Genomic DNA, 26,775 nt, shown 5'->3' with positions numbered 1-26,775 from the left:
GTGGTATATATCATTCAGTGTAAAAAATGAAACAAAGGCTGCTATATTGGAGAAACAAGTCAGATACTAAAGAAGAGATTTAATTTATACAGACATCATATGAAAAATGCCAGTACCAACAAAGATGTCACGCCTGTGGGACAGCACTTTACAAAACCAGAACACTGTACCAGTGATTTCATGGTAAGAATCCTGAAAGGGAACTTTAAAACAATGCAGCAACGTAAGACCTTTGAAGTCAGAATGATTACATATTTTGACACCCACCAGACAGGACTTAACAAAGATCTGGGTTTTCTAGCCCATTATAAACCATAAAATTGTACTTCTTTGTCACCCTCTTGTCTCCATGCATATTTCCCTGTCCCTCATCCACCCAACTCTTCCTGTCTCTCACCTATCCACCCCCATCCTGTTAGACTGTCACTGAAATGCTTTGATGTTCCCATGCATATCTCCCGGTTTCTCACCTATACAGTGGCGTGGGGGGGCAGTGGGGCGATAAGGAAAGCACTGGACTGCATTTAGGGCTATTTGCCCATTTAGTTATGTTTAAATGAAAGAGATCTGCATGAAAGAAAAAAATTATTTTTATTTGGAGTTATAAAACTACTTGCTCCTGAAACATGTTCCAAAACATAATAATCCATTTGTGTATGTAAAAGAAAAACTTCTACAAAACAGATGAAACTCATTAAAAGGAGAGTTTAATTCTACTTCAATTTAATGTCTATATATTCCATCGTCTTTATAAACACCAGGCTTTACAAGGCAGATTACAGGCAGTTATGAACCGATCAGGAAAAAGAATATTCTCACTGAAATCTGCCATCTGTATGATATAGAACAATGAATAAAAATTAGCACAACCTAAGTCCAAGGAAGACTGTGCTCTTGCAGTCCCAGATGGTACTGCTTTGAGTTGCTGTTTTGGAAAGGGGGACGGTGTAAACACCGGATACAGCGGGATCCTCGTATTTCCGGTGATCGGTGATCGCTGCGGCCGTCAAAACAAAGTCGGTGATCGCTGCGGCCGTCAAAACAAAGGAGCGCCCGTCAAAACAAACAACCGCTTAAGGTAGTACTTAGATCCGGAGGATCCCGAGGATCCCGCAGATCTGGCTTTTACACCGTCCCCAAAGCATGGGGGGCTCTAACTGGAAGCCGCAGAGCTCCCAAGTTACCCAGTTCCAGGGCGCAGAGTTTTTGACCGGTCCTGGACTGGTTTTGAACTTACATCCCAAAGCAGTGTGGGATTTGTAGTGCCCGATCTTTCCCAAAGTCCCATAATGCACCTGGATAGGGGTGGTCAGAAATCCAGGACTGGTCTAAGAACTGAGTAACTTGGCATTTCAATCTGCACCAAAGCTGATGAAAGGTGCCCCCTTATCTCCCCCCACCCCTCCAACACACTCACTTTCTCTCTCCGGTCACGCTCACACTTACTTATCCTTTTAGACCCCTAGACTCCCCTTCCCCGCCCCCCCCCCCCCCCCCCCATCTTCAGCGCCAGCAGTTGCGAGGTGGGCGGAGCATCACTAGGGAACGAGCGGGTCAGCGAATCAGCAGCATCGAGTCCTAGCCAAAGGGGATCATGGTTTGCATCCGGACCTGCTTGACGTCCTGCTCGATGATTGGTGGGTGTCGGAGGGGCGGACCCGGACGCTGCTAGTTGCTGTTCTGGACTGGAGCTGCAGCAGCACACATGTAAGTGATCGAGTGTTCTTTGTGTTTTGCATGTTCGGGGGCACTGGCCCTTTAAGAGTAGGGGCTCACTGTCTGTGTGGGACTGACCCGTGTCGCTCGATTCCTCCCGAGGACAGGCAGCCGCCCCGGGGCGGACGGACTGAACTGCTTTAGCTAAATGGGGATTAGAACTCACGCACTGGACGTTACAGTGACACCCCCCCCCCCCCAAATGAGGTTTCATATACAGACACAATGGCAGAGTGGGGATTAGATCTCACGCACTGGAAGTTACAGTGACACCCCCCCCCCCCCTACCCCGCCGAGGTCTCACGCACACAGTGGCAGACTGGGGATTAGAACTCATGCACAAGGGATTAAAAGTGACTTCCTCTGAAGTCACACACAGTCAAGGGCAGATCGGGGATTCGAACTCAGTCTCAGATGGATAAAGTTACTAACCCTGAGGTCATACAGTCAAAGACAGGCTGGGGATTAGAACTCATGCACTGAAGGTTATAAGTCTAGAGACTGAGTGTCATTTTATACTTTCAAAGCCTTTTAATGAACTGGACTGTTATTTATGTTCGAGTGATGCAGACGATATTTTGACTTTTTTGGAAAAACAAGTAAACACGCTGGCCACAACTACCAAAATTTGCATGGGGGATCTTGTAAGTCCTGCTACCAGCACATCTAAGAAGACATCTTATATTGCAGGAGGGACTGTGGAAGACAGGAGAGCTAGACTCAATCCTCAGATTGTTAATATTCATCCACAGATTAAAAAATCATAGGGCATATTTCTCCCCTGCTAGGATATACAGAACAGGTTGTATTTTGTACCCCTGGACATTTTAACAGGGTGGATTAGGATTCCTTGGGGTAGTACAAATCAGCTACTGTTGGGGTTGGAAGGGTAGAGGGTGGTGGTGAGGAGGGTTATTATAGTTGCTGGTTGTTATTATTATTTTCTATTTGTGGTTTATAAACAACAGTTGCACAGCATATTGTTCCTGTTCATACTTTAACAAAAAGATTTAAATATAAAATCATAATTGTTCAGGGCTTCTGCAGATGGGGACAGAGTGGAGATGGAGACAGGGTCTGTGGGGACGGAGTCAGAACCTGCGGGGATGGGGTGGGGACGGAGACAAACATTATCCCTATGTCATTCTGTACAAGTGACCCACCCTGAGGTTGTACATACAGTCAATGGTAGACAGAGGTTTAGATCTCACACACCAGAAGTGACAATTACCTTGAGGTCACATACAGTCAAGGACAAACTCAAGGGGATAAAGTGACTCACCTTGAGGTCACACACAGAGTCAAGCACATACTGGGGATTATAACTCACTCCCTAGAAGTTACGGTGACCATCCTGAGGTCACATACATATTCAAGGACAGACTGGGGAGTAAAACTCAGGCCCAGGGGGATAAAGTGACTCACCCTGAGGTCACATACAGAGTCAGGACCAGAGCTGAGGATTAGAACTCAGGCACAGGGGGTTACAATGACTCAGCCAGAGGTCACACATAGAGTCAGAGTCAGAACTGGGGATTAGAACTCAGGCATAGGGAGATGAAATCACATAGAGCGCCAATGACAACCAGGGATTAGAAATGAGGTACATTGTAGCATAGTAACATAGTAAGTGACGGCAGATAAAGACCTGAACTGTCCCTCCAGTCTGCCCAACAGTCATACTCATTATCAATTCATGATTAAATCAACAATGAATGTGATATTCTATACTTTATCACGAGTCTTTCTTTGGCGTTTCTGGGACATAGACCGTAGAAGTCCGCCTGGCTCTGCCCTTATGTTCCACCTACTGGAGTTGCCATGAAAGCTCACACCAGTTGCTAGCTATGAGGCTACAATAAGGGACTGGGGATTAGAACTCTCTTCCCACCTCCAGTCATGTCTGCTGTGCTTCTCTATCTTTCTGCAGGCAGGCCGCCCTGGAGGTGACGGCGAGGTACTGCCGGAAGGAGATGGAGGCGTACGGGGAGTGCGTGGCATCCAAGCCCTCGTCCTGGCAGAAGGACTGCCAGCCGTTGAAGGTCAGCGTGGCCCGCTGCACTTCTTCACAGTAAGACGAGCAGGCTCTTTGCCCCTTTTCACTAACTCTTTCACTGCCAGGTAGAGGGTCCCTTCCCCAGAGAGGTTACAGAGGGGGCACTGATATGAAACTCCGCATCTGCACCCGGAGAGCTAGAGGCAGGCACTTTGACTGGGACATGTTCTGTGGATCGCACCCCACTGCAGTTAGTGGCCCTGCTGTGTTTCTATTCAGATCCCCCCTCCCCCCCAGCTCATGTATGTTTTCCTGACACAGCACTGAACATGTGTGATACTGAGCCTGTATCCTTTCTTCCTGTCAGCATTTCGTAAGTGTGGGTCCTCGCCCCCCAAGAGCTTACAGACTGTACGAGTGCCCGAGGCTTGCTTTTCCAGTGCTGTATTTCTTCTTCACTCTTGCTGTTTGATCGTAATGTTTACTCCTTCCCAGCCCCATCATCCAGCGGATCCGGCAGGAATGCGCGGGGCCCTTCGCTGCCTTTGAGGGTTGTCTGCGGCAGAACCAGACCTCAGCTGAGAACTGTGCTGAGCACATGGGACATTTCCTGCAGTGTGCTGAGAAGGTGAAACCAAACTACTGAAGGTAAAGCAGATTCCACCCCCCCTCCCCAAGCTATAACGAGCTGCCAGTCTCTCATGGGTTATCCCTTGAGGTCCAGGTTTGAGGGAGGCAGGAAAGGAGGTTGAAAGTTGCTTGGGAATGAAAGCCAAAGAGGGAGGAGGCTGTCATGGACATGCCACTGTGTTAATCAGCCCTGAATTCCCCCCACCCTCACACTTCTCTGGATGTTTTCTAGTTGAGGAGATCTAGAATTTGAGCTTTTTTTTTTTTTTAAACTCCCGATGCGTTTAGGATTTGCAGAGGCTAAAGGTGATGGGATCCTGCATCAGGGAGGAATTTTAAAGCTTGTATTTATTCTCTGCACATGACTTTGAGGTCCAAGTTGCTTTACATTTGCCCCTGTATGTCGGGACCCCATAAACTCTTTGGGATAGAAACCTTTACTGATCTGTAACGGGTTGTGCAACGCCTGGTTCTGGATGCCAGGCAAATGCATTTCAGTTTAAAAATACAGGCCTAGGACTGGATGATTAGTTTTGCATGCAGTCCACCAGATGGGGGGCTGTTGTCTCTTTTGCTCAATAATCTCAGCTCTGACAAATTTCTACCCTCCATCCTTGAGGCTGCAGCTGAATTTCCTCCCTTTCTGACCTGGCCCTCCTTAACATGTATTTTATTTTCCGCTGGTAGGGCTATGTGCAGGAGGGGTGGGGAGGGGGGACAAGGATTGTCAGTACAGAGTCTGTTCTCTTAAAATTTGTGGGGAGGTGAAGGGAGGGAGAAAGGGACCATGTCTACAGTCTGGGACTGTTCTCTGTCTGTCAGCATCCGCCATGAGATTAAAAGCTGCCAGGCCTCTCTGCACTTGCTCACAGGTGGGGAGACATCTGAGAGGCAGCCTTGAAAGTTGCAGACAGCTGAATGAATCCCAGATCAGTGCAGACAGGCCATGGGTTACTGAGGGAGACATCAAATATTGCCTTTCCTGGATGGAATAGCACTGTCTGTCCCCGGTGCCTCGTTGCTGATTCCGACCGTGCTGTGGATCCCCCTTTTTGGGATCTTGCCAGGTATTTGTGACCTGGATTGGCCACTGTTGGAGACAGGATGCTGGGCTTGATGGACCTTTCGTCTGTCCCAGTGTGGCAGTACTTATGTACTTCCAGCTCTGTCCGCATTTGATGAGTGCTGTGCCCACAGCCCCTTGGGTAAAACAGTTGCTTTCAACCCCCCTGCTCCCAGACACACAGAAATTCTTATCAGTAAGACCACCTGTGGTGCTGTGTATGTGAAGCAGATCACATTTGTCCATTAAATAAACAATTTTTTTCTCCTTCCTGCTACTGGGCTTTTAACAAAGCCTGCTAGACACCCTAATCTTTCCGGTCATCTGTCTTGTGAGGGTAACCTTAGCTCCTTCGGTCTCTCTCTGTGTGTGGTGTTTAGTGCAGTCCAAGTATCCTTTTGGTGGCGTTCTCTTACTCTGCCAGTGTCCCCAGGTGGGTTGTAGAAGGTGATAACGCTTCCCTTTCTCTATCTGTGATGCTTCCCAACCGCTACGTCACACCATCCCCCTTCAGGTTTGTCTGCTGTCAGATGAGGTCTTGTTTTTTACCACCTGATCTTTGGATTTCTGCATCGCAAGTGCACAATTTCACGTTGTCTCGGAGTAAAGTTAAGTCGCCATGCCTGTGAACTCTTCTCCAAATTGTAGAATCACTGTTCGTCTTATTAAACCTCTCTGGCCTGTCTGCTCTGTTGCAGATTTTTCTCCCCCCTCCCCCAGCCCTTACTTTAAAACAGTGATAGTGGCTCACCCTGAAGTCACATGTATAGAGTCAGTGGCAGAGCCGAGGATTAGAACTGAGCAACAGAGAGAGAAAGTGACTCACCCTGAAGTCATACACACAGAGTCAATGACAGAGCCGGGGATTAGAACTGAGTCACAGGGAGAGAAAGTGGTTCAGCCTGAAGTCACACATACAGAGTCACTGACAGAGCCGGGGATTAGAATTGACGCACAGGGGAATAAAGTGACTCACCCTGAGGTCACACATACAGTCAATGACAGAGCCGGGGATTAGAACTGAGTCACAGGGAGAGAAAGTGTTTCAGCCTGAAGTCACACATACAGAGTCACTGACAGAGCCGGGGATTAGAATTGACGCACAGGGGAATAAAGTGACTCACCCTAAAGTCACGTGTACAGAGTCAATGACAGAGCCGGGGATTAGAACTGAGGCACAGGGAGAGAAAGTGGCTCACCCTGAAGTCACACACACAGAGTCAATGATAGAGCCAGGGATTAGAACTGAGGCACAGGGAGAGAAAGTGGCTCACCCTGAATTCACACGTACAGAGTCAATGACAGAGCCGGGGATTAGAACTGAGGCACAGGGAGAGAAAGTGGCTCACCCTGAATTCACATGTACAGAGTCAATGACAGAGCCGGGGATTACAACTGAGGAACAGGGAGAGAAAGTGGCTCAATGAGGTCACACGTACAGAGTCAATGACAGAGCCAGGGATTAGAATTGACGCACAGGGGAATAAAGTGACTCACCCTGAGGTCACACATACAGTCAATGACAGAGCCGGGGATTAGAACTGAGTCACAGGGAGAGAAAGTGTTTCAGCCTGAAGTCACACATACAGAGACACTGACAGAGCCAGGGATTAGAACTGAGGCACAGGGAGAGAAAGTGGCTCACCCTGAATTCACACGTACAGAGTCAATGACAGAGCCGGGGATTAGAATTGACGCACAGGGGAATAAAGTGACTCACCCTAAAGTCACGTGTACAGAGTCAATGACAGAGCCGGGGATTAGAACTGAGGCACAGGGAGAGAAAGTGGCTCACCCTGAAGTCACACACACAGAGTCAATGATAGAGCCAGGGATTAGAACTGAGGCACAGGGAGAGAAAGTGGCTCACCCTGAATTCACACGTACAGAGTCAATGACAGAGCCGGGGATTAGAACTGAGGCACAGGGAGAGAAAGTGGGTCACCCTGCAGTCACACACAGAGTCCGTGACAGAGCCAGGGATTAGAACATCTGACACGTGTTTTCCAGAGCCTGCATGCCCAGTTCTGACCCCCAGTACCCTGCTTTTGCCCAGCAGGCAGGCGCTGACCTTTGACGACCTTGCTGGGACCAGCTCTCCTGCCCTGAAGGAGGATTCCTTGCAGGCACTGTGACCGTCACAGCAGCCAGTGAAGGGAGGAGATGCCGTGACCTTGGCATTCCTGGCAGCCTGGGGGAGGGAGCTGGAACAAGATTTTCACACCAGTTTTCATTTTGTTTGACTCTGATCCAAACTCCTCTCCCCTCGCCCCGGAATAAATAAACATTTTGTATTTTCCAGCCCAAGATCTTATCTGAAACACAGCTAAACTGCTGAAAAGGGAGGTGAAGGCAGCATTGAGTTCTGGAGGGAACTTGACCGCCAGGACCTTTGCAGTGAGGAGTGAGAGAATGGGTCTGAAAAGAGCAGAAGGAAATCAGGGCCTTCCTCTGTGGTTAGGAGAGAGGGACTATGGCATGATAACTCCTTGATGAGAGCTGGCAGGAAGGAGAGGAGGCTATGGCGTGATATCTTCTTGATAAGAGCCAGTGGGGGGAGTTGGAGAGGGGGCTGTGGTGTGATAAGTTCCTGATGATAGCCAGCGGAGAGGATTTGGGGCTGTGGCATGATAACTCCTTGGTGAGAGTTGGGGGGGGGGGGGATGAATTTGAGAGGCGGCTGTGGCATATAACTCCTTGATGAGAGCCAGCAGGGAGAGTTGGAGAGGGGGCTGTGGTGTAATAACTCCTTGATGAGTACCAGCAGGGAGGAGTTGGGAGAGAGGCTTTGCTTGATGGTAGCCTGAGGAGCACTGGATGTAGAACAGCTGCCTCTGTTCCCCACCCAGTTTCTCTGTCACGATCCAGTGACACAACCAATAACCTTTGAATCTACCCTTCACAGACAGATTCTAAAGAGCTTTAAAAACATTGCATGCAGAGTTTTGTGTTTTTAATTTCCAAAATTCATCATGCAAAAAAATGGAACCTCCCTCCCTTCCCCCAAATTCCCCAATAATAATAATAATACTTATTTTATAGTGGTACTGAACATGTACAATAGTGACAGGGATCCAGATTCACTCGGTCCCTGCCCAGAGAGCTTACAGTCTAAGTGGATACCTGATGTAACAGGACATAAAGGTCACGGGGAGTGACAGAAGCAGGATTGAAACCCAGGCTGCCCTGGTCCTTTGCCTCTTGACCTAGCTTCTGGATCACTTTTCTCCTCAAAAGCTGCTGAAATGTCCCAACCTTTGTAACAAGAGAGGGAGGCTGATACCGTGTCAGCAGTGAGGGAATTAGGCGAATCTCCTTTTAACCTCACCGTGTAACGTTTACAAGGTGTGGGAGAGACCCACCAGATCTGAAAGCTGAGGCTGGTACCAGGGCCAAGCCTGCACCAAAAGAGCCGTGAAGCCCTTCCCCCTCCGTAACCTCAAACACGTGGAAATCGAATCGCATTGAAACTGTTATACATCTGTTTCTGGTGCCTCCTCGTGGCATGACGGCTTTTGGAGAGGAGGCAGTGGTAATACCAAACCCTCTGTGCCTTTCCTATCCACAATCCCACCTTCATAGCCAAAATTCTTTCTAAAGAGGTGCCGCAGCTTGCGAGAAAAGTATGTGGGGTCTCACTGTGAGCTTGGAACCATAATATTGTTTAAGAGAGAGCATCCTTTGACCTCAAAGGTCTAATACCAGTTCAGAGATTCCTCTCCTGCAGATCAGGGAGGGTCTCGGGGTTTCTGATGTGTAGCAATCTGAACAGATGTGCCCCAGCCGCTGTGCACCTGCTGGTTATGGAACTTCATTACCTCCAAAGAAATTTGATGGGAAAACCGGGAATGGCTTTGTCTTCTCTGTATCAGGATCCTTAAACAATATCCCCTCTGCTGCTTCCCCTTCCCTGTCCTCCCCCCCCCCCCCTCCCACCCCACTTTGAGTCAGGTCCTTTGAGCGTAAATGTTTTGCTCGCCGGCATTCTGCAGGGGCAGAAGGCAGGCTCGGTGCAGCTGCAGTCAGGATGTGAAATAGGACGTCTGCATGGAGTACAGCCGATCGATGGGGTTACCCGCTCTGGCCTGGAGGAGGCCAGCCTCGGTGGTTGAGAGCAGGCAGTCGCCAAGGTGGGCCACGCCATTTCCGTCCATGTCATGGAAGACGCCCTCGGAGTCTGTGAATCATGAAAAAAAAAAAAAAAGAATTCATCCTTTTCTGTAGCGCTGCACATCCCCGAGCGCACACGCAAGCCCTGCAGTTCTAATTCTATCCACAGTCAGTGTGGCGTGCCCCATCCTCTATGTGGTCTCTCTCCCCCACCACTTTTCATGGTTGTTGTTAATTATAGATAACCAGCTGCAGTACTAGCTTACAGCCACCAGGTGGCGCCTTGGCTCCTGGGTGGGGAGGGGGGTGGAGCCCAGTGTTTGATAGTGTAAATGGCTCTGGTGTTTCAGTTGCTTTTTCAGACCTGAGCATTTCAGGTACAGGGAGAAGGTTCCTGCCCCAAAGGGCTTACAGTCTAAATTATGCCTGATGTACTGAAGAGCAAAGCAACTTGTCTAAGGTCTAAAGCAGGGTTGTTATAAAAAGTGGGATTAGAACTTTCTTCTCTTACCTTAAACACTAGGCTGCCCCCCCACCCCCCAGAATGATCAGGGGCCTGGTGGGATGGCAGAGAGGGGAGGAGGCAAGGGAGCATCAGGGGACACTGGGGGGAAGGGGGTGACTAGAGTTTCTGGTCCTCTACAGGTGGAAAAAAATTCCGGCTCTCCTTTTCCCCTTGGTCCCTCCAAGGTATCTCTTAGTGTCACGGGCCTTCCTGGCCCCGACTTCTCTAAAAACGCACCACCAGTGCACACTCAAACCACTTACCATACGGGTGCAAATGGTCCCCGGGGAGCTGGGGTGGGGTGAGGCCTTGCCTATAGAGATCCGGGCCATAACCATTCTGATCCAAGGTTAGGAGCTGCTGCTGGGGTAGCCGGGCGTATGGGACCATCAGGGCTTCCAGCCCTTGTACACTGCTGCTGTCTGCAAAGCATAGGAGATAGGAGAAGGGACAAGAAAAAGACAGGGACACATCCTTAGAACCTGAGGCAGCTCAAACCTCTTCCCCATCGCACCCCCTAAAAAAATATCTTCCGCAGGCAGATTCCAGAGCATCATGCAATTATCACATCAACAAACAGGTGCCAATCTCTTTATAACAGACCACTGCAAAATGTCCTCGAATAAGCAAAATCTCCAGCAGGTACAAAAAATTTAGCTGTTAATATATGATGGTTAGAAGAACACATCCACAGCTTCCTCCTTCATTGCCACTCTGCAGTAAAAAAAAAAATTTATTTTGTTTCTTTTTTAACTAGCAGGACAGAGAAGATGTTAACTGGGAGGCCCCAGGAGCAGCTATGCCGAGGGCTCTGCCCTGCCTTTCCTCACCCTCGCTGTCCTCATTACTCTGTCTGCTGCTGCGGCTGGCCCCCCGGCCTGAGCCCAGGCGTTGGCTCCCCAGCTGGTCCGGGTCCTGATGCTGCTGCTGTTGTTGCTGTTGCTGCCGACGTGCAATCTTCTTCATCTGTGGGATGAGAGATAAAACTCAGGACGCCGGGAACAACAAAAGCACAATCTCCAAACTTCCAGCAGCAGGACTTTTTTTGTACAGATGTATTTATTGCCTAAGTTTTTGTACTCAATTTGGGAACTAAAAACAAAAAAAGTATTTGCTCTTCAGCTCTGTGCTGTGTTCATGCTTTACATGTATTGTTATTATTATTAACATTTGTATAGCGCTACCAGACGCACCCAGCGCTGAACACCTGACACAGAGAGACAGTCCCTGCTCGATAGAGCTTACAATCTAAAAATACAGACAGACAAGACAATTAAGGGCGAGGAAAGTACTGGGTGAGAAGGAACAAGGATAGGGGAATTGAGTAGTGGTTAGGAGCCAAAAGCAGTGGTAAAAAGGTGGGTTTTCAGCATAGATTTGAAAACAGGAAGAGATGCAGCTAGGCGTACAGGCTCAGGAAGTCCATTCCAGGCATAAGGTGCCTATATCAGAGTCACATCTGCTTGAGGTTCTAATGAACATCCGCTTTTCAGCTATCTGTGCTCTATTCATGCATTACGTGTTTGTGTCATTTCTGTGTGGGGCTGTAAGGAAGATCTGCCCTTCAGTTGTCCGTGCTGTATGCATAATTCAGTGTGATATCTGTATAGGAGGGTCTAAATGGCATGGCAGCACCCTTGCTCCCCACTCAGTTTGGCAGCGGGTAATCAGAAGGAACTTTTGAAACATTTAAACACTTAGGAACTTAGCTTGGTGTTGTGTTGCTTAAGAGCATGTAATTGTTAACATGGCACATTTTATGTGACCTGCAGTCAATGTCTTCTTTCAACAAGCTCCCCCCGAGGCTAGGGCAACCCCTCCCTCTCCACCCCCCACATGCCACATTCTTATACCATGCCAATTAAAGCCTCCTGCTCCTCCCACACTGAATTATGCAATGCATGTATGCAGCATGGGCAGCTGAAAAGCAGATCTTCATTAGCGCTCCATACAGGTATGAAACTGATACACAAACATGTTGCACAGACTGGATGAACCGTGCAGAGTAGATCTGCATCATTTACTGTTCTGAAAATTTGCACAGACTCCTCCAAACGTCTCCCCCGACTCCAGTTCTCTTTACCTTGGCTCTCTGATTCTGGAACCAGACTTGCACAACACGGACAGTGAGGCCCGTCTCTGCCGCCAGCGTCTCTCTCACCTGGGACAGGAAGAATGAAAAGAAAATAAGGTGGCAGAGGCCGGTCAGCACGTTCGCCTTCCCTGTACTTGTAAAACATGGCTGCTCACTGTGAGGATAGGAGAATGTGTACTTTTTCTGCTTTTCAGAGTTGTGGTTCTTTGTGAGGAGAGAAAGGTGAAAGGGGAATGAAGAAGAGCTTGGTCAACATATGCCCTTTCAGCATGGTCAATTTCAGTCAGGCTGGGGTAGTGAAATGGTGATAGTAGCATGAGATAGGGAATTGGTGTTAGAAGTGGGATCAGAACTGCTGACTGACCATCTCTGTTCTAGATCTTAATCAACCTCCCCTCCCTCCTCCCTGCCGAGGAGAGCTGGTGTTCTGCAGCCACCCTACCTTCCGGCAGGGCTTGGACGACACCTCGAAGGAGGCCTTAAATGCTCGACGCTGCTGTGTGGTCAGAATCGTGCGTGGGCGTTTGGACCGCCTGTGCTCCTTGCCTTCCTCGCTCCCCTTGCTGTGGGAGTGACTGCCGTCCTCATCCTCGCTCTTCACTGAAAGGGAAAAGGAGGTGTTAACAGTGCTGGGTGCCTCTATCCCCTCCCCCTTCCCACATGTGACGCTCTTATGGATGTAAGAGTGCATTGTGAGGCCAACATGATATAAGACAATAAACAGCCTCTGAATCGTGGTATTTAGACTCCAAAAGTCTTTTCCTCTTTTGAGGAAACCATCTATGGAAAAGGCAACCAAGTAATTCTCCGATTCGATATGTCAGCCTTGTTTGATGCGGTTGACCACACACTGCTACTTGAATGCCTGGATCAGATAGGAGTAATGTACTGTGTTCAAATGGTTCAGCGAATTCCTTTCAAATCAAAGCTATTCTGTCAAGCAAAACATCCAGCTTTCCAACTACTGGTCTCCTAACTGCAGATCTCCCATCTCACCTATCCTAATCAATCTCTTTATGTCTTCCCTTGCCTCAATACATCTGGGTCGTAATGAACTACTATTATCCTACACGGATGACATCCTGCTTCTCTGACCAGTGACAGCATCAAACAAAGACCCAACTCAGTCTGTAGCGAATGGTATGACTGCTGTTAGCACCTGGGCTCTGACCAATACATTGAAATTGAATGCCCAAAAAACCAAGCTCCTGCGGTTCCGAAATCAGGGAGTTGAGGTCTCATCATCAATATCCTTGACCAATGGTCAAATCTTTACAGTCGAATCTGAAACCAGAGTATTAGGGGTGTTTCTTGATTCTTCACTCACCTTCTCTTCCCATATTAACCAGCTAAGGAAGAAAACACGATTCAAAATGAGACAGCTACGTCTAGTCAGATCATTCTTCGACCAAAAAGCCATTGCTCTACTAGTCCAAATGTTAGTCCTACCTCACTTGGATTACTGTAACGTTCTATTTCTTGGTATTAAGTGTCAATATCAGAAAAAAACTGCAAAATCGTGCACAATACAGCTGCTAGACTAATATATAGATTGAACAGATATACAAGTGTTTCAACTCATCTTAACAAACCACACTGGCTTCCCATAGCAGAAAGACTCGGGTTCAAAACTGCTTGTTTAGTTTTTCAAATCTTACAGGGCTTCACCTCTGAACTGCTGACTAAGACCATTTTGCTACGTTTGGTCCAGTCTAACAGACAAACAACTAATGCTAGCATCACCATTTCAAAAGACAATTCAAGATCAGAAGATTTTCAGCTGTCTATTCCCCATACTTGGAGTCAAAATATGGAACTTTCTATCTATTCCCATCAGAACAGAAAACAGCTACCTCAACTTCAAGAACAGGCTATAAACCTCTCTCTTCTGAAAGACTACTTCATAACAATCCATAATGAATTCTACTTCCTAGTATCATCCATTATCCTTTCCTTTAATGTTTTTGGTCTCATGCATTACACCAATGGTCTCTAATGTTTCTCAAGCCTTGCACTAACACTATCTGCTTTTGTCTCACCTAGAATGTAAACCGCACTGAACCCTGGAAAGGGGATATTAGCGGTATAAAAGAATTGAATTGAATTTGAATCTTATGAGAATAAGAGACCTCCTGTCAATTGACCCCCCCCCCCCCCCCCCCCACACACACACACATGTTGAGAGAATGCTTTAAGGGTACAGAGTCTACTCTTATGTGACTTGTTTCCTAGAAAAAGAGGCTGGCCCTGGATTTGTGGCTCCCCCTGTGTCCCTCCCCCAGCTTCTTACCAGATTCGGTGAGGGTGGGGCTGACGGCGCTGAGCATTTCTTTTTCCTTCTCGTAGTCGCCACGACACAGGAGTTGCCCCTCCTTCAACACAAACTCATCTCCCCGCTGCAGCCGGCGTTCACAAGCACAGCAACGGAAGCAGGCCACGTGGTAGACGTGACCCAGTACCCTCATGATCAGCTCCGATGGAGCGATTGCCTGCTGGCAGCTGTTGCACTTGGTGGCGAAGAGCCTAGAGGGGGTGGGGTGCAGGGGTTTGGAGGAAAAGAAAAATGATTGAATAGTCTTGCTTAAATATGGAAGTAAAACGTGAACTGGATTTGCCTCTTGTTGACCTGGGTCAGATGACGACCCCCCCCCCACCCCCCACTAATCCTTGATGTGTTTGCCAAGTCATCCCCTGGTCCATAGGCTGATCCAGCCCTGCACATAGAGATGGTTCTAAACCAAAACTACATGTCCCAGTGGGCCATTGGGCAAAGCCAGGACTGGATCAGCCTGTCTGGTGGACCTGGGATGAGGTGGTTATGCTACCCTTAACTTACTCAATGCAGGATTAACAGCTCCCCTTGATTTAAAAATCAGGGGATTTGTGAATACTTTTATTTCTTCTTTTTTTAATTATTTAAATATGAAATAGTTAACATTTCAAATGTGATACAGTAACTCCATCTCAAATTAAGGAAATCTCCTAATTAATACAAAGGAGGTAACATAGCCCCACATAACAAGAAGAGAGAAGTGTCCTTACAAAGTAACAGTACTAAAGCAAGAAAAAAAATGAAAGAATCCTAAACTAATTCTTCTTTTGGGACCCTATAGTACCAGCCCGACTGTGTCCCAAAGAAATTAAATTATTAATGAAATCATCAAACTTTTCCCATAAGCAAAGAAGATAAGTGGATACTTTTCTCATGGTCTTGGTATGATTTGGGTTTATTGTGAACAGTCTGGGCTTGGTCGGTCCTTTCCTCGTCACCCAGTTTCCTCTGGGAATTTTGCTATGTTGGTACCTTTTGGTAATTTGTAATATTCAGGTATGATGGGTCCCTTCCTGGGAGAGCTTATAGATGAGATGACTGCTTCAGGGAGCAGGAGATGAAAGTTCGTTTCATTTTATTATAATTTATATTCTGCTTTTATCCACACCTGCCCATTGACCCAGAACGAGTGTTTTGGGGAAATAGAAAGTGCTGGTTCCTGCATGTAATGGAGAAAAATTTAGGGCTGACTCAGCCCAAGTGCGTAGGCAACCCGAGATCACTAGGGAACCATTGGGCACAGGTCCGAACCCTGTGCCATCTCAGTCTACATATGTTGTTACAATAACATGTACAATATTCAAAAAGCAAAGAATTAGAACTGTGGAGGGTGGCCATTTTGATTACCCACAATGCACTGTTGGGAGGGCATACAGTCAAAAGAATAGATAAGCAGATATTTGGGGAGTCATCCTCTGGAAAGGAGCAAAAAGATACAGGATGAGAAGAATGGTGCTGTGTAAAATTGACACCTTCCATCTTTTGCACACTTGATGGATACTGCAGAGACAAACTGGACCGGGAAGTGTAGGGTGGGTTTCATTTTTACCAAATAACCAGAACAATCATGGATGATGTTGGCTGGTAATCTTCCAGCCTCCGATCTAAAGAGCCCACATTCCAGTCTGTGCCATCCAGTGTCCCTTCGTAGTCACTTCAGCATTCAAGAGAATGAAGTTTCTTAATAAACTTATTTTGGGATATTTAGTCCTTCAGCCTTTCCAACAGTGCTCAAGGTGGCTTACACCATTATTCACATTCAGGTACAATATGACACATCATCCAAGGATTGACAGTCAAGGCTGTGGCAAGAGGGGATGAAGCAACTTGCCCAAAACTAGACAATGTATGATGGAGTTTCACATCAAGGAGAGCTGCCCTCTGCTCAGGCTGGGATCTTGTGTTCTCCATTGCCCAGGTACAAAATAAGAATCTGTATATAATAAGTACATAAGTATTGCCATACTGGGACAGACCAGAGGTCCATCAAGCCCAGCATCCTGTTTCCAACAGTGGCCAATCCAGGTCACAAATACCTGGCAAGATCCTGAAAAAGTTCAATACATTTTATACTGCTTATCCCAGAAATAAGCAGTGGATTTTTCCTAACTCAATTTAATAATGGTCTTTTCCTTTAGGCAGCCATCCAACCCTTTTTAAAACCCTGCTAAGCTAACCACCTTTACTACATTCTCTGACAAGCAGTGTTGGTAGGAGCAGAGGGATATCTTTAGCTCATTCCTTGCCATAACCCTTGGGTCACCCCATTTGGAAAATTCAGCTGGCAGCAAGTGCACATACAGACAGACACCAGAGACTGGGGGGGGGGGGGGGTGGGGGCAGTTTATTTTAAAAGGTCACTTCAGAAGGCCCCACTGCCCTTTTCTGGAGTTACTAAAGATTCTTTTGAAAACCCACTGTGTGTTCATCGGATAAATGAACAATATTCTAAATTACGGACCCCCTTCTCTAGCCCCGCAAATAAGAAAGGATAGAATTAAAGGGGGCTGAGATGAAGCAGATGTTCTAACCAACTCATTTAGATCCAGGACAAATGGGGGGGGGGGGTGCTAGTGGCTTATATGAACATTGGAGCTGGAGTATGGGGAAGTAATTAAACCAGGATAATGTAGGGCTGTTGTTCAAACACCATCACTGGGGAGGGTGATAAGGGTAGGAAGACAAGGCAGGGTTAATCCTATGGGCAAACTCCAGGGTAAAGGGGGGGGGGTGCTGAAAGACAGAAAGGGTGTTTTCCTGGCACAGGCACAGTCTTTCTTGGTGTGAAAATTGGGTTATGTGGGAGAAAATTGTTCCCCCTATCGAGTGATGGGATGGGGAAACAGGTAATGAGGGCAGGAGTTTGTCCTTAGCTGTGCCTCTGCCCAAGACATGCAGGGGGCCTGGGGCAGAAATTTGGGAGAAGTCATCAGAGCTTGGGGGCCCCCTGGCTGCATCCCTCCTATTTCCAGCCTTGTGGCTGCCATTGCACTGCACCCTAGATTTGAGGACCACCCTCCCCCTGATTCCCAGGTTCATCTGAGAAGCACAGGGGGGAAGGGGGAAGTTAGCTTTGCTACCTGAGCCAGGTCAGGCTGATCCATTCCTGGTTTTCTATGCACTCAATGAATCAAGCGTAAATTTTGATTCCACAGCCCCCCCCCCCCCACCTTAGAAATAGTAGGGATTCTATCTCCCTGCATGTGCTGCAAGCAAAACACATCTTTGACCTGGGATGAAGTGGCCAAACCTAACAGGTGGGAGAGAAGAGAGAAAGTGCAGTGAATTTGGGTTGTACCTGATTTATATATGTACCGTGTGTCCCGCCCCCCCCCCCCCAAATCACAACTCAATTACAGGCCCCAAGCGACGGCCCTGCCTCCAGCCCTTGTAGCTTTGCGTTAATCGCAGGCAGCACGCAGCCAACATCTCATAAACTGAGTGTCAGCTCTCATTACACAAAATTAAAATTCTGAGCCCCCACCCCACCCCCCTTTCACCGTCAGGAATTCCTAAAGAGGTAGTTTTTAATATCACCAAAATCCAGTTAAGTCACTTTGATATGTCTGATGTTGCTGTAGAAACAGGAGACCCAGTGCGGGTTCCTGCAGCTGAGGGGGGAAGGGGGGGCGATGAATTCAAGCTCTGTTTCTGAGAACAGAACAAGTGCTGAATGTTCCTGAAAGCCTCTCTGGTATTTTCAACCCCTGCGCTATCTGCATTTTGCTGGAGTCTCCTCTGCGATTTTCAGCCCCCACACTCCTGCACTATTTGCATTTTTCTGTAGCCTCCTCTGGTATTTTCAGCCCTTCACTCTCTACATTTATTTTATTTATTTATTGCATTGTACCCCACATTTTTCCACCTATTTGCAGGCTCAATGTGGCTTACAGAGATCTGTTATGGCATTGCCATTCCAGGGTGTCAGATACAATTGGTGATGCAAAGAGATTAAGGAATGTTAAAGAAGTTTTAAGAAAATAGATATAGAAAGATGACTTTCAAACTGGGGTGGATTGGAATTGTACTGGAATGAAGAAAGCTGGAAGTGAGGTGAAGGATGGGGGAGGAAGTAAAGCCCCATATCTCTAGTATTGCAGTGGGATGCGGGGGATCCCTCCTGGTTTTTTTTATATAGTCCCTCTGTTATCATTCTCTTAACAGCACTTCAAAGGGACTTGGGAATGATAGGGTACGTTTTGTTGCTGTATGAACCCTTTAATCCCTTATGCTGATCTCTCTTCCTTCACATCATACCTTATGCTACGAGTTTATCATGTTGGGCAGAGTGGGTCTTTACCTGCCGTCATCTATTATGTTACTATGTTCCTGAGAGTCTGGGCTCCATGATGTAGAAAAGACCAGACTTGAAACCCATCAATAATCTCAGCAGCTGAAAAGTTCTCTGAGTCCTGCACGGACCTCAGCATCAAAATTAATCCCTCTGTGATAAAAGAAGTGGTGGGGGTGGGGATAGGGGGGGGGGGGGGGTTGGTGTTTGGGTGGAAATCACAGAAGTGGGGGGGGGGGCTGCCTTTCTTTTCACCTGGAGACAGACGGACAGATGGGGTAAAGAGGGAGAGAAGGGAGGATATCCGGGTACCATGGACAGCGACAGACGATTGTCACCTTGTGTCCCTTACAATCACAAGCAGCCATGGGCAACAATAACAGACGGTGTAAGGGGGGGGGGGAGGGGGCATGTAGCAGGTGGTGATTGAACTGGACAGTAAGGACAGGTGACATAGAAGCACAAAGTAAAGCCCCCTGACCTTAGCCGACATGACCCAGGGAACCGGAACGAAAACAACTTTGCAGTTTTGCAAAACTTCAGATGATGATACCACAGAAACCCCTTCTAGTGCAAGCAGTGATTCCAGGTCACTAGGACAGACAGATCCAGTCCGGGTGTGCCCCATGCTGGAATTTTGTAGTTCTGGGACCCTCAAAACCCAATGCATGTGAAGGAGAAGTGAAAGTGATTTCTGTTATCAGGTAGACCCTAATCCAGGGGGTGGAAAATGATGAGGAATAGCATCGACATTTTCTTTTTCATGACCCTCAATCCTGGCTGAGAGACCCAGAGGGTTGGAGAAAGCTCAGTATGTGGAGGAAGGGGAGGGGAAAGTGTGAGAAAGCCTGTCCACACCCCAGGAAACTTACGGCCATAGCGTAGAAGGGCTGCACCGTCTTCAGCCTGACTTTCTAATCAGATTCAGGTTGGCCATGGTCAGTTTTTATCCTGGAATAACTCACAGCTTTGCAAGTGGGGGATAAGCCACCCAGATTCACTCCGGAAAATGTGTGCCCTCTGCCATCTGGAATGGACAGTCTAAGGAGCATATCTGAGTGTCGAGATACTGGATGCTAAAGTGCACCTGAAAACTGCTCACAGTGCCCTTCCGTCATCTGTATGGAAAATGCTTTCATGTTACAACAAGGTAGTACGCGACATGCTCTGATCAGAGAGTAGGTCTTCTTTATACCATGCACAGGATGACATCCAGACCAGAGGGCAGGTCTCCTTTACACTGAGTATGAGATCACTGCTCATACAGAACGGGAAATGGGATGGGGATTTGATATACCACCTTTCTCTGGCTACAATCAAAGCGGTTTACTTATTATTTAAGTAAATTTAAAACGAATTGGAGAAAATGTTTCTTCACTTAATGTGTAATTAATCTCTGGAATTCGTTGCCAAAGAATGTGGTAAAGGTGGTTAGCTTAGCTGGGTTTAAAAAAGGTTTGGACGGCTTCCTAAAGGAAAAGTCCATTATTAAAATGGGCTTGGGGAAAATCCACTGCTTATTTCTGGGATAAGCAGCATAAAATGTTTTTTTCTTTTTTGGGATCTTGCCAGGTATTTGTGACCTGGATTGGTCACTGTTGGAAACAGGATACTGGGCTTGATGGACCTTTGGTCTGTCCCAGTATGGCAACACTTATGTACTTATTATATACAGATTCTTATTTTGTACCTGGGCAATGGAGAACACAAGATCCAAGCTTGAGCAGAGGGCAGGTCTCCTTGATGTGGAACTCCATCATACATTGTCTAGTTTTGTGCCGTCTCCAGAGTGGGATAGGGGGGATGAAGGAGAAACACATGGTCTGGCAAAGTCCCCTCTCCTCCACCCCCAGCCTTTATTAAAAAGGGGTCAAAGCCATGACCCCCACGGTGCACCTTTCTATCTCTTGTGCAAAAATAATGCATAATGTTATGACTACTGTTGACTTTCCTTTGAATGAAATATTCCCCCCCCCCACCCCCACTACACAGAGCTCCCCCACCCCAGAATCCTTTTCAAGCCTGCGGGAATGAGGAATATTAGAGCACCAGGAATGAGGGAAGCATATGAAGGCTTCATCTGGAGCCCTGGGGTGGGTTAAGCCCCCCTCCCAACCAGCACTGATATTACAACACAAAGCCCCCCCAGCTTTAATCTGATGAAGGCTGTTATTACATTTCTCAGACCTTTTGCTTTTATTAAAATTTCCCAGAATTCGCAGAGCCAAGGCTGCTCAGCTCAGAAACAGAGAAGGGGGGTGGTGGTGGCAGCTGGTGGATCCAACTCCTGACTAGAACTGGCCGTGTGCACACACGTATGGGTGTCTGTCCTGACTCTCTTCCCCCCCCCCCCCCCATTGGATGATGTCCTTGTGCATCTGTCTCTGTCTCCATCTGCTTTGTAACCCCCCCCACCCCACTCCCGGTGATGCCTAGTGTGATCCATGTCATCCCTGAAGAAGGGGGGTGGCATTTATATTAGCGGATGAGATCACACATGCACTGGGATTCAACTGGTCCAAAGTGGGTAATAACCCCAAGGATACACAAAACCCCCCAAGCACGAAGGAATGGCCCAGTGGTGAGAGCAGGGGTTCTCCACCCAGTCCTGGAGACACATCTAGCCAGTCTGGTTTTCAGGATATCCACAATGAATATGCATGAGATACATTAACATGCAATGGGGGCAGTGCATGCAAATTTAGTTTATGCATATTCATTGTGGATAGTCTGAAAAACTGAGTGGCTGGGTTGAGAACCCCTGGGTTTGTGCAACTGGCTGTGAACCAGACAAGACAGAGTTCAAATCCTAGCACTTCTCCTTGGACAAATCACTTCACCCTTCAAGAAGAAACTTAGATTATAAACCCTTTGGGGACAGGAAAATACCTGATTGCAACTTGTCTGGTCATAAAATCTGGTGACACCTGTCCACTCCCTAGAGGATTGGGTCCCCTTTTCCTCCCTCATCCCACTCCTCCATATCATTCCTTTAGTGTCAGTAGGAATACACAGTTCCTGCTCCCTAGAGCTTACCATCTCGCCAAGCACCTGTCCATCGAAGCCTGGCTCCAATGTGTTCCTTCCTACCAGCTCATCAATTCAGCTGGATTTTCTGCGCTTCTAGGAGTGATTACAATTAATATTCTCCACCTGGAAAAAGCTCCTTATCTGGTAGCTAGGGGTGATATTACCCAGCCTGATGGTATCCCAGTCCAATATCCGGTTCATCAGTTTCTCATATCCTGTTTGCCTGCTTGAATTCAGGGGTTGTCAAAGAGAGGGGGAGGGGGAAGAGTCAGAGATAAGGAGGAGGCAGGGGAGAGAGAGAGATGGAGGGAGGGAGGGAGGGAGGGAGGAAGCCATAGGAATGGGGTAGAGCAAGACAGAGACTCTGAAGGAATAGGAAGGAGAGAGGGTGAAGGTAGGGAGACAGGAGCAGGGGGAAAGTGAAAAGCGAGAGGGATGAGTGAAAGACCTAGGCACGATGGAAATGAGGAAACGCATGAGAAAGAAATAGAGGGGAGAGCTGGGAACGAGAAGCGATATGGATTTTTTTTGTGTGTTTCAGGGTTTATACCCAGAGCAAGGGAGAAGATCATTAAACAGTCATCACAATTATTCAATCACCATTTAATGAGGAAATAGACAATAAAAAGATTAGATAGAATCCAGGATCATTTTGATCAAGGATGGGGGCTTTCGCTTGGAGCAGACTTCCTATGCAAGAAAAAAAATCTGCATCGCCTACGAGGCTGACTGGAGGCTACTTGAATGGGAATGGAAATGTTACCCATCCCCAATGGAATCCAACCCTTACCCATCTGTACCTGCTAAGATTCATTCCATCTCTACCCATCCCCACAATGAATCCCCTCCTGCTAAGATCTATTCCAACACCTCCTGTCCCCACCCCACCCCTACCCGCAGGAGTCATTCAGGTCTCTCTGCCGTCACTTACTATGTTACTTTCTTGCAGCCCTCTGTTTCCTCCCAAACCCAGCAGCCTTCCGTGGCTTTTTCTGGATGGTATTCACTATTCAACCACGGTATTCAATGAGTGTTCAAAGCCTCAGTATGGTGTCACCAGAGGTTTTGACTACATTCCCACGGGAATCCCACGGCACCTTCTTCCATCCTCGTAGGAATCCCATGGCAACTTATTTCATACCCGCAGGAATCCCGCGGGTTCCGTAAAATCCCCATTTGCGTGAAACAGAGCAAAAACTCACCCACACACACTCAAGAGAGTCAGTGGAGGGGCCGGGGATTAGAGTTCAGGGACAGGCAGATAAGCTAACATCTCTGAGATCACACACTAAGAGTCAGTGACAGAGCCGGGGATTAGAACTGAGGTATGGGGAGATAAAGTGACGCAGTCAGTGACAGAGTCAGGGATTAGAACTGAGATACAGGGAGATAAAGGGACTCACCCTGAAGTCTCACACGGTGTCAGTGACAGAGCCGGACATTAGAAATGAAGTATAGACACAGGGAGATACAATGAATCACCTCCGAGGTTACACTTGTAGAGTTGACTGTGTTTGATCATATCCCATTATGTCAAAGAACCAACCTTAAAAATAAGTACAATGGCTTTTTTTTTTCCAGAAAGCAAATTTCAAATATATGAAAGTAAATTGCATTTAATTACCCGAAAGGGCTAATTTGCAACTCATTTCTCTGTCAGTGTTAACAAAGTAAGGGACAGAAAATGGATTGAAACCACAGGGCTGGATTTATTAAAACCACTGCTGAGGATATTTGCATATTTACCTAATTTTGCCACGATTAGGAAACTGCTACTGTTTAATTTCCTGGGGTTGCTCGGAGATAGGTGCGACGTGAGTCAGCCCTGCTTCCATCGCTCAAGATAATTAAAAATGGCCAATAGTCCCTGTGAAGCTATCCAATGCAGCTTTTGACTACTTATCGCTTGAGCTGAATTGTGTCAAAACAGGGCTAAAGTGAACTTGAGAACACAACGAGAATCGGAGAAAAATAGGGTGGGTTGGGTAGAGACATCAAGTGATCACATAAGGCACATTTTACTAAGCTGTTTAAGTGAAATGTGCACCTAACACAGTAAAGTGGCTAACGCAGGACGCACTATAGCGTTTCGCGGTTGTCTTGCCACGTGTGCACGTGGGAGCTCTTACTGGTTAGAAAACAGGTGGTGGTAAATGCCCCCACAGTAATTCTTAGAAACGGCAGTGTGCTAAGGAGTAGCCTAGTGGAGGAGTAGCCTAGTGGTTAGTGGCAGTGGACTTTGATCCTGGGGAACTGAGTTCGATTCCCACTGCAGCTCCTTGTGACTCTGAGCAAGTCACTTAACCCTCCATTACCCCTGGTACAAAATAAGTACCTGAATATATGTAAACTGCTTTGAACGTAGTTGCAAAAACCTCAGAAAGGCGGTATATCAAGTCCCATTTCCCCTTCCCTATTTGAGATTCTACATGGAATGTTGCTACTATTGGAGATTCTGTTGCTACTATTGGAGATTCTACATGGAATGTTGCTATTCCACTAGCAACATTCCATGTAGAAGCCTGCCCCTGCAGATCAGCAACGCAGCCGCGCAGGCTTCTGTTTCTGTGAGTCTGACGTCCTGCACATATGTGCAGGACGTCAGACTCACAGAAACAGAAGCCTGCGTGGCCGTATTGGTGATCTGCAAGGGCAGGCTTCTACATGGAATGTTGCTAGTGGAGGAGTAACCTAGTGGTTAGTGCAGCAGACTTTGATCCTGGAGAACTGGCTTCCATTCCCACCGCAGCTCCTTGTGACTCTGGGCAAGTCACTTAACCCTCCATTGCCCCGGTACAAAATAAGTACCTGAATATATGTAAACCGCTTTGAATGTAGTTGCAAAAACCTCAGAAAGGCAGTATATCAAGTCCCATTTCCCTTTCCCTAATGGCAACATTTGTGCACATTACAAAAGATTCAGAAAATGCCCACTAAATGCAACGCATTATCAGTAAACCAATATTCCTATGTCATACCCAGCTTAGTAAATGATTACTGTATTATATAGTTTTGGGGGTTTTTTTTCTTTTCTTCTTTTTCTTCAGACCATCAGAGGTAGACCCAAAGTCACTTGTTAATCACCATATCACTATTTATATATGGTGACAGGGTTCATACCCTTCTCGTCATTGGTCACTGATGTTTATATATTCATAACGTTCATATTTTTATAAATTTTTCTATTTTCAAAGATCTCTTATATATATATATACATAAGGAAATTAAATGAACATTTTACTTAGCTTTTATAAATCTTGATATCATGTCAGCTGAAAGGTGGGGCTGCATACAGACACGTGTTTCGGCAGCAAAGCTTTATCAAGGTATGCCCCTTTATGTCTCAGATCGAGTACCCACTGTTCAAGCTCTGTCAGCCCCACCTTTCAGCTTTTGTAAAAATATGAATGTTATGAATATATAAACATCAGTGACAGATGACAAGAAGGGTATGAACCCTGTCACCTTATATAAATAGTGATATGGTGATTAACAAAAGACTTTGGGTCTACCTCTGATGGTCTGAAGAAAAAGAAAAAAAACCCAAAACTATATAATACAGTAATCATTTACTAAGCTGTGTATAACATTTGTGCACAGCCATTAATAGAAAAAAAATAGAAAATTGAGGTTACTACTACTACTACTTATCATTTCTATTGTGCTACTAGACGTTCGCAGCGCTGTACACTTGAATATGAAGAGACAGTCCCTGCTCGACAGAGCTTACAATCTAATCAAGACAGGACACGTAAGGGATAAGGACAAAGGGTAGCAAGATTCCATGCAGAATCCCAAAGAGTAGCAAGATTCCAGAATTCCAAAGGGTAGCAACATTCTGTGCAGAATCCCAAAGAGAAGCAATATTCTATGCAGAATCCCAAAGAGTAGCAAGATTCTGGAATCCCAAAGAGTAGCAACATTCTGTGCAGAATCCCAAAGAGTAGCAACGTTCCATGCAGAATCCCAAAGAATAGCAAGATTCTGGAATCCTAAAGAGTAACAACATTCTGTGCAGAATCCCAAAGAGTAGCAACATTCTGGAATCCCAAAGAGTAGCAAGATTCATTTCTATAGTGCTACTAGACGTATGCAGCACTGTACACTGAACATGAAGAGACAGTTCCTGCTCACCAGAGCTTACAATCTAATCAAGACAGTCAAACAGGACAAGTAAGGGATAAGGACAAAGGGTAGCAAGATTCCAAGCAGAATCCCAAAGAGTAGCAAGATTCCAGAATCCAAAAGATGACTACTACTACTACTTATCATTTCTATTGGGCTACTAGACGTTCGCAGCACTGTACACTGAACATGAAGAGACAGTCCCCGCTCGAAAGAGCTTACACTCTAATCAAGACAGACAAACAGTACAAATAAGGGATAAGGGAATTAATAAAGTGGGAATGATAAATCAGACATGGGTACCGAAGAAGTGAATAGGAGTTAGGAGTTAAAAGCAGCATCAAAAAGATGGGCTTTTAGCTTAGATTTGAAGACGGCCAGAGATGGAGCTTGACGTACTGGCTCAGGAAGTCTATTCCAGGCGTTTGGTGCAGCAAGATCAAAGGAACAGAGTCTGGAGTTAGCAGTGGAGGAGAAGGGTGCAGATAAGAGAGATTTACCCAGTGAACGGAGTTCCCGGTGAGGAGTGTAGGGAGACATAAGAGTGGAGAGCTATTGAGAAGCTGCAGAGTGAATGCACTTGTAAGTCAATAAGAGGAGTTTGAACTGTATGTGGAAACAGATAGGGAGCCAATGAAGTGACTTGAGGAGAGGGCTAATATAAGCGTAGCAACACTGGCAGAATATAAGTCAGGCAGCAGAATTTTCAACAGATTGAAGGGGAGAAAGATGGCTTAATGGGAGATCTTTGAGAAGCAAGTTGCAATTATCTAAGCGGCAGGTGATAAGAGTGTGGATAAGGGTTTTGGTATACTTGGGCCTGGATTCCTGCTGAGATTTCAGGTGTGAAGAGGTAGATCTGATTCTTATAGCCGTGGTAAA

The 26,775-nt window shown here is 46.8% G+C and overlaps 2 protein-coding genes across 4 annotated transcripts in view; one reads left to right on the top strand and one right to left on the bottom strand.

The window, feature by feature from the left end:
• The first annotated feature begins 1,576 nt into the window (after positions 1-1,576).
• CHCHD5 (coiled-coil-helix-coiled-coil-helix domain containing 5) lies at positions 1,577-10,868 on the top strand. 3 transcript variants are annotated; one of them, XM_030197109.1, is made up of 4 exons: positions 1,577-1,707; positions 3,647-3,787; positions 4,208-4,360; positions 7,465-7,956. In XM_030197109.1, coding segments are annotated over exons 1-3 (294 nt in total). In that variant the 5' UTR covers positions 1,577-1,705; the 3' UTR covers positions 4,359-4,360; positions 7,465-7,956. The 3 variants fall into 3 exon arrangements, with proteins under 3 accessions (XP_030052969.1, XP_030052968.1, XP_030052967.1); XM_030197108.1 differs by lacking the exon at positions 7,465-7,956 and adding an exon at positions 10,781-10,868 and having other exon boundaries at positions 1,584-1,707; XM_030197107.1 differs by lacking the exon at positions 7,465-7,956 and adding an exon at positions 10,778-10,865 and having other exon boundaries at positions 1,606-1,707.
• LOC115466087 (LIM homeobox transcription factor 1-beta-like) overlaps positions 9,360-26,775 on the bottom strand; it is a 42,559-nt gene continuing 25,143 nt past the window's right edge. The window contains exons 4-9 of the mRNA XM_030197106.1: positions 14,406-14,638; positions 12,558-12,715; positions 12,104-12,181; positions 10,851-10,986; positions 10,284-10,442; positions 9,360-9,582 (exon numbers count right to left, since the gene is read on the bottom strand). Coding sequence (XP_030052966.1) covers positions 9,428-9,582; positions 10,284-10,442; positions 10,851-10,986; positions 12,104-12,181; positions 12,558-12,715; positions 14,406-14,638 — 919 coding nt within the window. The 3' untranslated portion in view covers positions 9,360-9,427. The remainder of the gene's footprint in view (positions 9,583-10,283; positions 10,443-10,850; positions 10,987-12,103; positions 12,182-12,557; positions 12,716-14,405; positions 14,639-26,775) is intronic.

This window comes from Microcaecilia unicolor, chromosome 3, assembly GCF_901765095.1.
Source record: "Microcaecilia unicolor chromosome 3, aMicUni1.1, whole genome shotgun sequence".
In the NCBI taxonomy this organism is placed as follows: domain Eukaryota; kingdom Metazoa; phylum Chordata; class Amphibia; order Gymnophiona; family Siphonopidae; genus Microcaecilia; species Microcaecilia unicolor.
Note: the sequence above shows the minus strand (reverse complement) of the source record. Positions and strands in the feature narration are given on the sequence as shown.

What these genes read in the sequence shown, in the direction of transcription:
- CHCHD5 (XM_030197108.1), top strand. An exon ending in GCCCGCTGCACTTCTTCACA is followed by an intron (nt 3,788 to 4,207) that starts GTAAGACGAGCA and finishes ACTCCTTCCCAG; the next exon opens with CCCCATCATCCAGCGGATCC.